The 16,351-nt window shown below is 45.0% G+C and overlaps 1 protein-coding gene across 3 annotated transcripts in view; it reads left to right on the top strand.

Annotated features, from left to right (window-relative positions):
* Positions 1-422: 422 nt before the first annotated feature.
* The window catches only part of CLCF1 (cardiotrophin like cytokine factor 1), a 39,912-nt gene continuing 23,983 nt past the window's right edge, over positions 423-16,351 (top strand). The window contains exon 1 of one of the 3 annotated variants that reach the window (XM_073346846.1): positions 423-500. In XM_073346846.1, the coding sequence (XP_073202947.1) occupies positions 485-500 (16 nt within the window). In that variant the 5' untranslated portion in view covers positions 423-484. Of the gene's footprint in view, positions 501-1,078; positions 1,396-3,636; positions 3,661-16,351 lie in introns of those variants that run through there. The other 2 variants (XM_073346845.1, XM_073346847.1) reach the window with 2 other exon arrangements.

Raw genomic sequence — 16,351 nt, 5'->3', positions numbered from 1 at the left:
CTTTCTCTCTCTCTCTCCATCTTTCTCTGACTGTACCCTTCTCTCACTCACCACCCCCTCCATCTCTCTGACACTCCAACGTTTCTGACACAGGGTGGCACCGCATACTTACTTCACCCCCTCCTACTAAAACTTTATTTTGTAGAAAAGAGAATAACCAATCTGCCTCTACCTCTCCTCCTCTCCCCCCCTTTATACCCCCCCCCTCAGGGACTGGTGTTTCAGCTTGTGGTTAAAGCTTTACACGTCAGGAAAAAAAAAGAGGGCTAAAGAATAGCCTCATTTAAAAAAAAAAAAAAGAAAGAAAACCACACACCAACCCAAACCAAACCCTAAATGAGTGGGATTGGCAAATGGGATTATTAATCCTGGCCAAAAATAAAGGACCGCAGACTCTGTGCAGCCCCCTTGGAGAAAGGAAGCACTAAATCACAAACCTACCTTGAAGGGCTGCAAGTCCTGAGTGTAGCTTTGGCTTTACCAAATGGATTTCAGAGCAGGTAGGGAGACCTCTGCACCTTTCCCAACCTCCCCTTCTCCAAAGGGAAGTCAGCCCTCCCCCTCCTCCTTGCCTGCTGCGTCCCATCTCCCCTCCCCACCCAGCGCGCCCTCCACCCACAACTCTTTGGGAAACACTCTTTAATTTTCCGCAATCTCTTTCCAAAATGCCTCTAACAAAAGCTTTACAACATCCAAAGATCTGGGGTGTGTGTGAAAGGGGTGGCATTGCCCCCTATCCTCTAAGATATATTTTTAAAATGTCTCTTTTTTTCCCTCCTCCTCTTGCTTTCAGAAAAGCACGTCGCCCTTTAGTTCCATAGCTTCCTACCTTTGCCCAAAGCTGAAGAGCCAAGGGTGGGAGGAGGGGAAAGAGAGAAAAATGAATGGAGCCTGGTTTTGTGTACAATTGCATCAAATACATTCTTGAAAGCAACCTGGTTCTGCTTAACACTTGAATTTAAAAAAAAAAAAAAGCAAGCAGCTTGGAGAGAGGGTGTATGCAATTTTTTTTATTCTTGCATTCCTGGACACCAATCAAAAGAGCAAATCAAGGGAGGTGGAAAGGGGGAGAGAGCGAGAGAGCATGTTTAAAACTTTGCGCACACACACACACCAAAAAAAAATATCCGAGACAGCTTTTTCCACCTAACACCCAAGCAAACACAAACCAAAACAAATAGGGAAGAGGAAAAAAAGAGAGAGAGAGAGAGAGAGAAACAGGGCAGAACGATCAGGGAGAAAGGGAGGCTTCGCCATTCGCTTGGGGCTTTGGGTTTAGAGTAATAACTAACCAAAAAGTTTGATTTCTTTTGAACAAATTCTGCAGCCTTCCTTCCCCCACCCCAACCCCACAATCTGAGTCTACTATGCTATATGTTGCTGGGGAGATTTCAGGTAAGACTGAAGCGTCTCTACTATTTTGGCAGGGGATGGGGGTGTAGGGGCGGGGGTCTCGCTGTGCGTGTCGTGTTTTTCTTTTCTGAACCGCTGCTGATTCTAATTTGATTTGATTAAAACGTCTGTCTGGCTTTGTGATTGATTTAAGACTTTGCCCCCTTTTTTTTTCTTTGCTTTCTCTCGTTCTCTCTTTTCCATGCATGTTTGTGATTACTGTGGGGGAAATGCCGCTTAGCACGGAGAATTAAAATCCAGGACTGACAGAGAGAAGAGGAAAATGAAAGTCACCAGGATTTAGAGCAGAAAGATTTTTTTTCCCCTATGGCTTGATTTAAGCACTTACACCAAAAAAAAGAGAAAGGGTTTGGTTGCTAAAATAGACTACATTTTTTAAAGGACATTGAAGCTAGGTTTCAGGGACACTGAGGAAATACCCCTCTTTGGAAGGCATGCACTCCCCCTTCAAAATTCTCCAGAGCTTTTCTTGGTTGTGAAGGACTTTTTGTTTGTGTTTGTGTTAATCTTTGGAGTTTTAACATTTGAAACCTAGTTAGAAAAGTGCCTCTTTGTGGGGGAGCAAAAAATGTTTTCAAGGAAAGGAACAGCCCCAGAGTGTGGAGGGTGTAATTGTATAAGCAGTAGGGGTTTTGTGTTTTGCAGACTATACTGCAAGCTTTCTGGGAAAGAGGTTGCCATTAAAATAAAATAAAATTGTAAAAACAACCCTTAAAAGGTCAAAATCTTGACTTTCCTGGACTCGCTCTTTTGACAATTGTGCTGTTAGATTTGTTGCATGGGATGAGGTGAGATTCTCCTCCTTGGATGGAGTCAGTTATTTGAAAAACAAAAAAATTTCTGTTCATTTTTTGTTCCAGACTGGAGGTGCTGGAGTGAGTCAGGAAGGGCATAGTGGGGAAAGTGGGAGAGAAGGGCCAGAAAGTGTGAGGACAGAAAGACTTAATGGATCTATCTACCAAGACCCAAGACAGACCGAATGAAACCCTAGGGCAGGATTTGCTCCTTCAGGTCTCTGAGGACTAGAAGTCCAAATTCTCCATGCACAATCCCAAGAAACATGCTGTCTGTCTGTCTGTCTGGTCTGTAGCTGGCAAGGGCTATTTCTTGGCCAAGAGTGCGGAACAACGAAAATCTCTGGGCGGATTGAGGAGGGAAAGACAAACTGAGAAATGGAAGAAGAATAATATACAGAGGAAGGGGAGATGGAGAAGGGCAAGTGTCTAGCAAAATCCCACCTTGTCCCCATCCCATTCTGTCTCCCCAAGTACATGATGCTAGGGGAAGTTGGATTTTCTCTGTCTTTGGGGAGAAGGGAAGGGAATGAGTCCTAGAATGAGCTGTGAAGCTTGGAGCTTCAAAGCCCCTCGGCTTTGTCACTCATCAGAAACACTTGGATCCTGACAGGAATCGATGTACCCAGCTCCTATTTGGAAGGCGCTGCGAGGGCACAGCCCCTGCGCACATCTGGGCTGCATTAGCCACAGACCAAAAAAAGCCTCCAAAGGGAAATGCAAAGGGCTCTCCTTACGGGACTGGCTTTGGGGAGGATTTATTCCCTGCTAAGTGGCACATTTTTCCATAAATTAAAACCCTTCCCCACTGTACCTGCACCTACACTCACAAGGCAGTTTTTCTCTCATACACACATGCACACACACTGGTGCACACATGTACATACGCCAGCACACACACACAGACACATACACACACACAGAGGCAAACTCTCACACACACGCACACATGCAAACTCCCCTGCACACATCCTCTATATACACACACAGGAAAACTCTTTCACATACATGCACACACAGAGGTGGACGCACTGGCAAACTCTCTCATTCACACATACACCTATGCCAACATAAACACAGGCAAACAGGTGGAAACACACCAACTCCAATCCGCATGCGAGGCGGGATCTGCAACAGCACAAACAGAAACCACAGGTTGCATCTGAAGTTATTCAGCACCCATTTTAGCACCGTGTCACCAAGGTCTGTGTGTATGCATGCTGTGCGCATGCATGCATGTGCCCTACTCAGGGCATGGCTTCAGGACACTGACCTGGAGAAGCTGGAGCCCTGACCACTCTAGTGCTTCCTCCCTTGCTATCCCCAGGGTAGCTGCGCTGAGGTTGACAACCAGACACTAAGTTTGCTCAAGGGGGGACCTACCCATCCCATCCCAGCCCTGACCTGACTCCACTGAAATCAACAGCAAGACTGGTCTGCAAACTGGCCATGGGTGAGTGAGTAGAGGCACATGGCAGGGCCAGGGCCAGCCCGATGAACCATCAGAGAGACAAAGGACATTGTGTGAAGGGTCTGACTTGGGAGGATGCTTGAGAAATGGCTTAGAGAGCACAGGTCGTGACCACTGTTAGAGTCTGGGTTCCAGCCGCACAGGCGGGTGGGCTAATCCAGACAGGCACATCTTATATGCCTGCACAACATGCTTGCCTGAGCACACATGCTGACATGCTCTCACTCGCACGCTCATTCATGTACACACACGCTTACATGAGCATACACACTGACATGCTGCCACTTGCAAGTTCAGGCCTGCGCACACACTCGCATAAGCACACATGCTGACACGCTCACACTCACATGCTCATGCTCACATATATTTGCTTGCAATACGCACATGGTCCAACTCACAATGCTCATGCTTGTGCTCACATGCTGACATGCTGACATTTGCAGGCTCATTCATGCTGACATACTCCCACTCATACAGTCATGCATGTGCATACACGCTCACATGTGCATACATGCTGAGATGCTCCCACTTGCATTCTTATCCATGCACACATGCTGGCATGTTCCCACTCATACACTCATGTATGTACACATGACCACACAGGCTGACGCTCACATGACCACACAGGCTGATGTCTCCGCACTCACGCACTCTTGCATGTGCACTCCCTAACATGAGCACACACGCTCACATTTGCATGCTCATGCATGTGCACATGTACTCATGTGAGTGCAGATGCTTGCATGCAAGCACACATAAGCACGCACACATACCTGAATGCCAGACACACTCCCCTACTCATGCATGTATGTCTTCACATGTGCATACTTGCATACTCACACAAACACACATTCACATACACTTACATGCTTATGCACACATACACAGAGGTACACATTTCCTGTACTTACTCTCAAACACTTGGCTTAGCTTTGCCGCTAGCAGCATGGAGATTGGGGGATACTAGGGGTATGTCTACACTGCAGATTGTACCTGGGTCTGGGTTTGCCAAGCCCACTTGCGTTTGTCCACACTGCAGAGCTGCACACGCCTCATTCCCAGTAGCCATGTCCACATTGGCATGGCAGTTACACATGTTTGGCACTATGGTTTCCGGGGCATATCAAAGGGTTCTTTGAGCCTCATTAACTCGAGCCACTTTAGGAATTGGTTTTGTGGTGTATTGTGAACTTCTCCTCACATATAGGAGGAAACTGTCTTCACTGCAGAGTTAACTCGAGTCCTGTCCACACACAAAACCACTTCACTGAGTGTGGTGGTGCTTTCAGCTCAAGCTGGCTGACCAGTCAGGGAGTATAGGTTACACTCGAGTTAGCCCAGCTTGTCAGCAGCTAACATGACAGCTCTGTGCAACTGGAATGTTATTTCACAACTTAACTGCTCTCACTTGAACTAGCCTAACTCAAGAGGAGTTCACTCCAGAGTAGATAACTGTAGTTAATTCTGCAGTGAAGACATAGCCAGGTTAGTTTTACTGCTGGCAGAGGAGGTAGGGGAGACACAACGGTTTCTGTGGTTTGCTAAATTCCTCTGCATGGTTTTCTCCCCTCCTCTCTCATCCTCAGGCTGGCATGTGAGGCAGGGAATATGCCCTAATGTTTGAGTCAGGACAGCTGGGTTGTGTTCTGTTTATTCACTGTGCCCTAAAGCAGGTCTCCTCCCCTCTCTGGGCCTCAGTGTCTCCCTGTGAAGATAGTGAACTTGGCACAGGGCAGCTGGGAGGCTTTGGCCACTGTGTGTGAGCAATTTGAGTTCCTCAGGTGCTAGGTATGGGTAGAGAGCTGGTGAGTGTTAGCTGGGGAAGTCTGGTAGCCTTTCTCAGGAGGATCCCATTGATTCATGGCATGGGGGCATGATCTGGGCTGGCCTGGTTGCTCGGCTCCCTTTCACTTGTCATCGTCACTGTCTTTTCCCCTCCACTCTGATCTCTGCAGGGGAATCTACTGCAGTGCTATCTGGGTTCAGGCCTGGCCCATATGTTTCAGGGCCATCAAGGGATGCTGCAGGCACTGGCCTGGGATCTGCCCAAGGAACAGGTTAAACATGAGCAGCTTGGATTGAGCATGGGCCATGCTGAGCAAGGGAATGAGGGCAAAGTCATTGAATGTTGGGGCGCAGGCTGCAGAGGAAGAGAAATATTGCCAGCAATGGGTTATTATTCTGGTGTAGGCAAGACGCATGAATGTGTGACTCAGTGTGTGGGTGTGTGTCTCAATCAGTTTGTGTGTGTCTCTCTCTGCCACTTGTATGTGTCTCAACCACAGTTTGTGTGTATTTGTGTCTGTGTGTCTCAGTGGGGGCAGGGGGGAGTGAGAGAGCGAGAGCTGGGAAGTGCCTTTCCCCAGGCTCACGGGTCTGGATGGAATTAGGGGCCTGCGCACCCATGTTAAACAAGTTTGTTTCCATCATGCTCCTGGCTGGAGCCGGTGATGGGAAATCCAGGCCCAGCTAATTACAGGCCTCGCTGGAGTCTCCCGTGCTCTGATATATTTATAAACATATAGAGGAGACAGGATGTAAACAATCAGTGCGAGCAGGCTCCGAATGTATCGACGGGCGTGTGTGCTTGGGGGGGGGGGGGGGACATGAGGCACGGGGGAAGAGGGAAAGGAGGGGCATGGAGTAACCTCACACTCGGACACTAATTCACACCCACACATTCATTCACTTAGTCTCACACACTCACTCACACATGCACAGAGGAATGTACTGTATATGATGATAGGAACTAAAAAATGCAAAAAACCCCAAACCAAACCAAAAAAAAAACATCCAACCCTTACTATACCCTACAAAGGCCAGACATATGAGAGACGAATGTGGCCCCTGCGGACACACAGATTGTACCAGAATCACTCCCTTCATGATCATACAATACTGGGCAATTGCAAACAGAACATGTTGGGGACTTCCCCTACAAAACTTTGCTACTGCCCTCAGTCCTGATCCCTCTGTTATCCCAGCCCTGGGCTCCCTATACACACAATTCTGCTGATGCCTATGTATTCCAACTACCAGGTTCCCTGCTATGCTATCCTATCCCTGGAGTTCAACCACCCCTCCTCCAACATATAGCCCCAGCTGTGTTGGTGCCCATCAGTTCCAACCCATAGCCCCCAGCTAATCTAGTCTTGGGCTCTCCACACACACAGCCCTGCCAATACTCCTCAATCCCAGCATACAGCCAGGAATTTAAGAGCTATTGTGATATCTGCAGGGATTCCCCCAGGGAGGCCGCATGGCCATGGGGGTAGCCAGGGGATTCCCTACAAATAGTGTCATAGCTACAGGAGGCAGAGGGATATCCATGGGGATTCCCTGTGTGTGTGGTGTTGGTGGATAGCAGAGTGGTGTGAACCGTGTAAAGATTCCAAAGAGTTAATTCCCCTGTCACATGACAGGGTCAGTAGCCAGTTACTGCAGTGGTGGCTGTTACATCTGGCTGTGAGTCCATGTTTTGTTTGTTGAAAATTAAATAAAATATCAGCCAAAAATAACAAACACAGAGACATTTATCCCATTTATAATATTCCACATAGAAACACCTAGCCTGGAGGTCAGGGGAGACAGCTGAACCCCAGACAGATGAGAGGACTATTCAGCCTCCTGTCAGTAAATGCCATCTCTGAGCCTACCTGGCTTCCAATTACAAGCCTGTAAGCCTGACTTCAGTACCAGGCAAACTGTTTGAAACTATAATAAAGAACAATATTGTCAGACGTATAGATGTACATAATTTGTTGAGGAAGAGTCAACATGATTTTAGTAAAGGGAAATCATGCCTCACCAATCTACTAGAATTCTTTGAAGGGGTCAAAAAGCATGTGGACCAAGGGGAGCCAGTGGATATAGTGTACTTAGATTTTCAGAAAGCCTTTGACAAGGTCCCTCACCGAAGGCTCTTACGCAAAGTAAGCTGCCATGGGATAAGAGGGAAGGTGCTCTCATGGATTGGTAACTGGTTAAGAGATAGGAAACAAAGGGTAGGTATAAATGGTCAGTTTTCAGAATGGAGAGAGGTAAATAGTGGTGTCCTCCAGGGGTCTGTTCTGGGACCTATTCAACATATTCATAAATGATCTGGGGAAAGGGGTAAACAGTGAGGTGGCAAAATTTGCAGATACAAAATTACTAAAGATAGTTAAGACCCAGGCAGACTGCAAAGAGCTACAAAAGGATCTCTCAAAACTGAGTGACTGGGCAACAAAATGGCAGATGAAATTTAATGTTGATAAATGCAAAGTAGTGCACATTGGGAAGCATAATCCCAACTGTACATACAAAATGATGGGGTCTAAATTAGCTGTTACCACTCAAGAAAAAGATCTCAGAATCATTGCAGATAGTTCTCTGAAAACATCCACTCAATGTGCAGTGGCAGGCAAAAAAGCGAACAGAATGCTGGGAATAATTAAGAAAGGGTTAGATAATAGGACAGAAAATATCATGTTGCCTCTATATAAATCCATGGTACACTAACATCTTGAATACTGTGTGCAGATGTGGTGACCCCATCTCAAAAAAGATATACTGGAATTGGAAAAGGTTCAGAAAAGGGCAACAAAACTTATTAGGGGTATGAAATGGCTTCCTTATGAGGAGAGATTAATAAGACTGGGACTTTTGAGCTTGGAAAAGAGACGGCTAAGGGGAGGTATGATTGTGGTCTATAAAATCATGACTGGTGTAGAGAAAGGAGATAGGGAAGTGTTGTTTACTACTTCTCATAACACAAGAACTAGGGCTCACCAAATGAAATTAATAGGCAGCAGGTTTAAAACAAATAAAAGGAAGTATTTCTTCACACAACGCACAGTCAACCTGTGGAATTCCTTGCCAGAGGATGTTGTGAAGGCCAAGACCATAACAGGGTTCAAAAAAGAACTAGATAAATTCATGGAGGATAGATCCATCAATGGCTATTAGCCAGGATAGGCAGGAATGGTGTCCCTAGCCTTTGTTTGCCAGAAACTGGGAATGGGCAACAGGGGATGGATCACTTGATGATTATCTGTTCTGTTCATTCCCTCTGCGGCACCTGGTACTGGCCACTGTCGGAAGACAGAATATTGGGATAGATGGACCTTTGGTCTGACCAAGTAGGGCCATTCTTATGTTCTTACATGGCCATCTCTTTATTATTTCTGTTGCAGTATCATCAATCAGGACCCCAGTCAGCTTTCAGGGCCTCATTGTGCTAGGTGCTGTACAGACAAAGGGTATGTTCACATAGCTGCCCAAGTACAGCCCCATCCCAGGTCCTAGGTATGTACTTGAGTTGGATGGCTAGCGCAAGCTGCCACCTGTGCCACTGTGGCCACACTGCTATTTTTAGCATGTTAGCACAAGTAGGGATAGCATGTGCATGTCTACATAGGATGTGAATTATACCTCCAAGCTCCAAACCTCTAGGCTGTCTTTGCACTAGCACTCACAAATTCAGATACAGACAATATGCAGTGCATAAATAAACAGTTGTGGGGGACCAAGTAATCTCAGAGACAGGGCTTTCAATAGAGACTGGGGCATTTTCCTACAAGAACAGGGGACTATTCATGAAACTGAAAGGTGCAAATTGAAAACATCAAAGGAACTACTTTTACATACAGTTCACACTTAGCCTGTGGAACTCACTGCTACAAGATCCCCTTGAGCAGGACTCAAAACTGATCAGGCATTTAGACAGATAAGAATATCTAGAATTTATAGTAGTAGATATTTTAAAAAATTCTCATGAATTTTGTAAGAGATATAAACCCTTCAACTCGGTGGCATGACCTAATCCCTAAATGCTTGACAGTTTAAGTAAATTGCTGTAAAATTACACCTTGAGTTACATCACTGCAACTCTGTGTGTAGATCAGGCCTAACTATTGAGGCTTAAGAGGAGACGTTCCCTGGGGATTTGTTATCCTATAACTCCCCACTGAAAACATCCTTCCTCTGAAGCAGCTACTGGCTACTGTTGGAGACAGGATACTGGGCAAGATAGGCCACTGATCAAACATGGCAACTCCTGTTGATTTAAATTATCAATCGCAGAAGCGTCAGTGGTCATAGGTGGCCATTAGCCTAGCTGATGCTGGAAGATAGTGATTTGTAGGCATCATGGCAAAGTAGGTTCTTAGGAGGGATCCTGCAAAGGACAAGGTGATGGCTTTAGTAATTTTGATGGGGAGCCCTTCACATGCCTAGAGGACAGCCTGTGAGAAAGTGTTGGAAAAAGAGATGTTCAGACAATCAAGACTGGTATCACTGGCAGAGCAAAGGCAGGAATAAACCTTGATAAGAAATTCTACAGGAGAGGTGGAGTGGGGCTGATTGATGGACAACAGTAAGGACAAGAACCTAGTGTTTGAAGAAAGGGGAGCCAGAGATGGACACAGAAGTGGGCAAGAGGATCAGAACGACTGGCCAGGAAGATGAGCCTACTGGCAACATTCTGGATTAATGTGACAGTGAGCAAGGCAGGAGGCATTGAGACTGAGAGGATATTACAGTAATCAAGGTATAAGAGGACAAAAGTCTGAACAAGAACTTTGGTAGCCTGTACAGAGAGAAAAGGCTGGACCTTTAAGATGTTGCAGGGGAAGAAGTGGCAAGATTGAGACATGGCCTGGATGAGTGGGTCTAGGATGAAATCTGAGTCCTGGAAGAATTTGGAGTTATGAATATGAATGACAGAGAGGATGGTTGTGTTGTCCACCATAATAGAAAAAGAAGGAGGGGAGAGGAAAGGCGATCAGGAGCCCTGTTTAGGCCATGTTAAGTTTGAATTGCTGGCTGGTCATCCACAAGGAGATGTCAGAAAGATAGGATGGATGGAGACAGGTCTGGGTTAGAGAGAGAGGTGTGGGTCATCATCATCAAGATGGTTGTAAAAGCCTTGTTTGTAGCTAAGCTCATCCAGAGATAGGGAGTAAGGGAGAAGAGGAGGGAATCAAGGACAAAACCAGGAGCCACTGCAAGGGAGAGAGGAGGGGGAGGAGCCACTGGCAGGGCGATCTGATTATTGAAGGAGAATCAGGATAGGACAGAGTCAGAAAAGCCCAGGGATGATAAGATAAGGAGAAGAAGAGAATAGCTGACAATGTCAAAGGCATCTGATAGATCTAGGAAGAGGAAGCTGGAGTGGAGACCCTGAAATTTGGCCATAAAGAGGTTGTTAGGGCTCTTGATGAGAGCTATTTCAGTGGTGTGTAGGAGGGGGTCTAGAATGGAAAGGAAGGAAAAGAGCTTAAAACTGTGGGTGTAATCTGCATGCCCAATGTATCTGGAGATGAAGGGGAGAAGGGAGAGGTGGGGTCAAGGCTGGGGCTTTTATAGTAGGGGAGATCAATGCATGTTTGTATTGTGAGGAGAAGGAGCTGGAGAGAGCGAGAGATTGAGAGCAAGCATGAGAGTAGGTCCGAGGGGGGGTCAGGAGACTGGATGGAACGAGGTCTCTGGGGCTGAGAGTGGGAAAGAGGAAGGAGAATGTGATAGAGGAGGGATCATTGGGGATTAGTTTTTCCTTTGACTTTTTTATGTGTTCTTGTTCTCAGAACAGCTTGTTCCGTGGTGGCCTCTTTAGTCAGCCTGCTGGAGATCTGCCCTGGGAAGCTGTTTTTGCTACTCCTGGTGTTTTTCACTGTCAGTGACTGAGTGGGCATGCATTACTTCTGTCAGCACTCAAGAGCTGACAGCATTCTGAATGTGTTAAAGGGAGGACATCAACAGCGAGCCAGTGTCACCTTGGTATTGTTTAAATGCCTCCTGTCAGATTGGCCCTTAGGGTGGTTATGACATTGGGGTGGATGGTGCAACTGTTGCTTCGGTACATTACTAGCTACTTTCTGTTTGGAGTCTAACGTTCACTCCCACTTGCAATAGGGGTCACTTTTGGGAGCCTGTCATAGTATTTTCTGTCTTTGGCTCACAAAGCTCCTTAGGTGCTGCCACTAAGGCATCTGTCCTTCTGCCCTTGAGTCTCTGACTTGGTAATTCTAATAAAGCTTTGAGAGGTGCGTTGGCGTATCCTAAGTGCTAAGTACAGACCCCAGCAGATCGAGGGACATGATCGTTCCCCTCTATTCGACACTGGTGAGGCCTCATCTGGAGTACTGTGTCCAGTTTTGGGCCCCACACTACAAGAAGGATGTGGAAAAATTGGAAAGAGACCAGCGGAGGGCAACAAAAATGATTAGGGGACTGGAACACATGACTTATGAGGAGAGGCTGAGGGAACTGGGATTGTTTAGTCTGCGGAAGAGAAGAATGAGGGGGGATTTGATAGCTGCTTTCAACTACCTGAAAGGGGGTTCCAAAGAGGATGGATCTAGACTGTTCTCAGTGGTAGCTGATGACAGAACAAGGAGTAATGGTCTCAAGTTGCAGTGGGGGAGGTTTAGGTTGGATATTAGGAAAAACTTTTTCACTCGGAGGGGGGTGAAACACTGGAATGCATTACCTAGGGAGGTGGTGGAATCTCCTTCCTTAGATATTTTTAAGGTCAGGCTTGACAAAGCCCTGGCTGGGATGATTTAGTTGGGGATTGGTCCTGCTTTGAGCAGGGGGTTGGACTAGATGACCTCCTGAGGTCCCTTCCAACCCTGATATTCTATGATTCTATGATCCCTTAGATCTATCAGGAGATTTCTTAAATCACATCCTTTGATACTGAAGTGACTTTTCAGCTAACCCCTTTGATTAAGGTAAGGGCTTGAACTGAGAATCCAAGACAATTGCAGAAAGAAGTCACTCGTGAATTGTGGACCATCCTCTGTTGTTAACTCATCTGGAAACCTATGGTGTGCAAAGGGCAATTTACAATGATGGATGACATAGTTACTTGATATGTTGTGCAACAGTTCAATTTAAAAAATAATTAAGTAGGAGTTGATTAATAAGAGGTAATCTTTCCCTGTTAAGTTCAACTAGAACTGCACCAACTTTGGACAAGGGAGTTCAGGAATCTCATATGGTTTCAGTTCTTTTGCATTCTGTTTCCTGTATTGATTGCAGCCTTCAAGCTCAGATATGTTCTCTTTAATGGCAGCATTCATGCTTGGCTACAATAGGGCATCTTGGTCTCTATTCTTACATGGTTCGATAGCCAGATAAGTACTGTGGAAGATGCTTTGCATTTGTGATCTCATGCTTATGACATGATGTCATTTGGACAGAATGCCATCAGATGCAGCAATTCCATCTCTGGTTGCAGTAAGTTTTTATACTTGGAGGTGGTTGGGCTTTTTCCATTGACTATCTGTATAGAATTCTTCTCTTCTGTTCTCATGAGGTTGGGTCGTTTGGTGTTTCTCATTGGAACTTGTCAACTTTTGTTTTGGAAATGAATGGGTCATATTACTTCAAACTTATTTTCCTGTAGCTCCTTGTTTTCATGTTGATAGGAGTTTAAAATTGTGCCTAATATAAAAAGCTCCTTGCTGGGTCTACATTTCACACTCAATGAATTCTTTTGCAATTTCACAATCACTGTCTGAAGCCTAGGCACAATGGTTTTGGTAAAGTCGCTTTTAATGGCTTATGGTCTTTCTCAACCTCAATAGGTTTCTGTCCATAAACATACTCATGAAACTGCTCACAATCATGTACAATTACAACATTTCCACTTCAATTGAGCATAATTTTGTTGGGTTTTAGCCCATGCTTTGGCTGCATCTGCTACTGGGTGATCATCTGGCAGAAGGGCAGCTCCTGTCCCAGGAGAGGTGGTGGCAGCTGAGATCTTAGGCTTTTTATTAATTTCAAAATATTTCAGTACCAGTGCTTCTGTGACAAAAAATTTTAATTCCCAAAAGTTTTTCTCTTGCCAGTTACATCCCAGTGCCATTCTGAACTGCCCTCCACAAGCATTCTGAGTAGAGCCCCTAACTGCAACAAGTGAAGGATCAGTTTGCTTATCTATGCTAATCCAACCATCAATCTATGTAAGATCTCCTTGTCTCATTCTATTTGTCCAGTCACTTCCATCTTTCCTGGGTCCAGCTGAATTCCTTTGTCACTGAGTATGTGTCCTATGTGAGCTGTAGCTCACGAAAGCTCATACTCAAATAAATTGGTTAGTCTCTAAGGTGCCACAAGTACTTCTTTTCTTTTTACAACTCATTCAGCATTTCTCCTCTCCAATGCTGTGGCCCACTGCAGAATGTGTCCCATCCTGTCATTTGGTTGATCATTTTCAACCCAACTTAGCAGATCATTGATTAATACTTCCACTCTGTCCAGCTCCCCTAAGATCCAAGAAACAAGGCAATGCTGAAAGGACATTGTTTGAACATATGTCTACCAAAATGGAAGTTGGATGTTCAGAGTTTTGCATTTTCACTGCTGAGTTGGACCTGCCAAAATGCTTGGCTTGCTTCCAAAAGTGAATTATTATTGCATTTTGAAGTCTAGACATGAACTCCTCAATTGTCCTCATGGGGAAGCATTCATGTTTGGTGGCCTTATCCAAAACTTTTGGATCTGTAGAAATCCTGAATGTGTTTAAATGTAGAATGTAACATGGCGACCACACTGTTAGCCCAATAGTACCTAACTTAACCATCTGGCCAAGTTCAGTTTTTATGTTATCTCTCAGTGCTAATGGGACTTAACTTGGTGCATGTATTTTTGGTGGCAGACTGGGATCTATATCAGCATGACGTATAATATCCTTAAATGCATCCCAGTCCATTAAACAGCTCATGAAACTCTTTAATATCTTTTGCATCCTGTTCTGTAGACAAGTTATACACCTGTTTGATCATCTGTATTTGCAGCCGTCTCCTTAACCTAAGCACGCATGAGGCTTCCTGTCCCATTATTTCTGAGTGGTATCTGTTCTTAACAATGCCAGTGGGGCTTTGCCACATGGGTTCATTTTGAGCCTGCTTTATTAATCAAGTTGTATTTTCTGTATTAACATTGGGCAATCACTAATCATTTTTCATATGTGATCTGTGATTATCTTGGCTCCGCTCCAGGGTCAATTTTGAAATTTATTTGTTCCTTTATTTCTAATGTTGCAGGGCAATCTGCCGTATAACCTTGCTTTGTAAATATATTAAGAGACTCAACAAAAACTCTTGTTACTATATCATCAAATAGTCAAACCGATAAATTAAACAGTAATAAGTCACCAGGGCCAGATGGTATTTGCCCAAGAATTCTGAAGGAACTCAGATATGAAATTGCACAACTACTAACTGTGGTATGTAAGCTATCACTTAAATCAGCCTCTGTGCCGGATGACTGGAGGATAGCTAATGTAATGGCAATTTTAAAAAAGGGCTCCAGAGGCAATCCTGGAAATTGCAGGCTGGTAAGCCTAACTTCTCTACCAGGAAATTAGGTTGAAACTATAATAAAGAACAGAATTATCAGACACACAGGTGAACACTATATGTTCAAGAGTCAACATGGTTTTTGTAAAGGGAAATCATGCCTCACCAATCTATTAGAATTCTTTCAGGGTGTAAACAAGCATGTGGACAAGAAGAAAAGGAGTACTTGTGGCACCTTAGAGACTAACCAATTTATTTGAGCATAAGCTTTCATGAGCTACAGCTCACTTCATCGGATGCATACTGTGGAAAGTGTAGAAGATCTTTTTATACACACAAAGCATGAAAAAATACCTCCCCCACCCCACTCTCCTGCTGGTAATAGCTTATCTAAAGTGATCACTCTCCTTACAATATGTATGATAATCAAGTTGGGCCATTTCCAGCACAAATCCAGGTTTTCTCACCCCCCCCACACACACACATACACACACACACAAACCCACTCTCCTGCTGGTAATAGCTTATCTAAAGTGACCACTCTCCTTACAATGTGCGTGATAATCAAGGTGGGCCATTTCCAGCACAAATCCAGGGTTTAACAAGAACGTCCGAGGGGGGGGGTAGGAAAAAACAAGGGGAAATAGGTTACCTTGCATAATGACTTAGCCACTCCCAGTCTCTATTCAAGCCTAAGTTAATTGTATCCAATTTGCAAATGAATTCCAATTCAACAGTTTCTCGCTGGAGTCTGGATTTGAAGTTTTTTTGTTGTAATATTGCAACTTTCATGTCTTTAATCGCATGACTAGAGAGATTGAAGTGTTCTCCGACTGGTTTATGAATGTTATAATTCTTGATATCTGATTTGTGTCCATTTATTCTTTTACGTAGAGACTGTCCAGTTTGACCAGTGTACATGGCAGAGGGGCATTGCTGGCACATGATGGCATATATCACATTGGTGGATGTGCAGGTGAACGAGCCTCTGATAGTGTGGCTGATGTTATTAGGCCCTGTGATGGTGTCCCCTAAATAGATATGTGGGCACAGTTGGCAACGGGCTTTGTTGAAAGGATAGGTTCCTGGGTTAGTGGTTCTGTTGTGTGGTATGTGGTTGCTGGTGAGTATTTGCTTCAGGTTGGGGGGCTGTCTGTAGGCAAGGACTGGCCTGTCTCCCAAGATTTGTGAGAGTGTTGGGTCATCCTTCAGGATAGGTTGTAGGTCCTTAATAATGCGTTGGAGGGGTTTTAGTTGGGGGCTGAAGGTGACGGCTAGTGGCGTTCTGTTATTTTCTTTGTTAGGCCTGTCCTGTAGTAGGTGACTTCTGGGAACTCTTCTGGCTCTATCAATCTGTTTCTTCACTTCCGCAGGTGGGTATT

The sequence above is a fragment of the Lepidochelys kempii genome, chromosome 6, assembly GCF_965140265.1.
Source record: "Lepidochelys kempii isolate rLepKem1 chromosome 6, rLepKem1.hap2, whole genome shotgun sequence".
Lineage (NCBI taxonomy): Eukaryota > Metazoa > Chordata > Testudines > Cheloniidae > Lepidochelys > Lepidochelys kempii.
The sequence above is the reverse complement of the archived record's forward strand: the minus strand, read 5'-3'. Positions and strand labels throughout refer to the sequence as shown.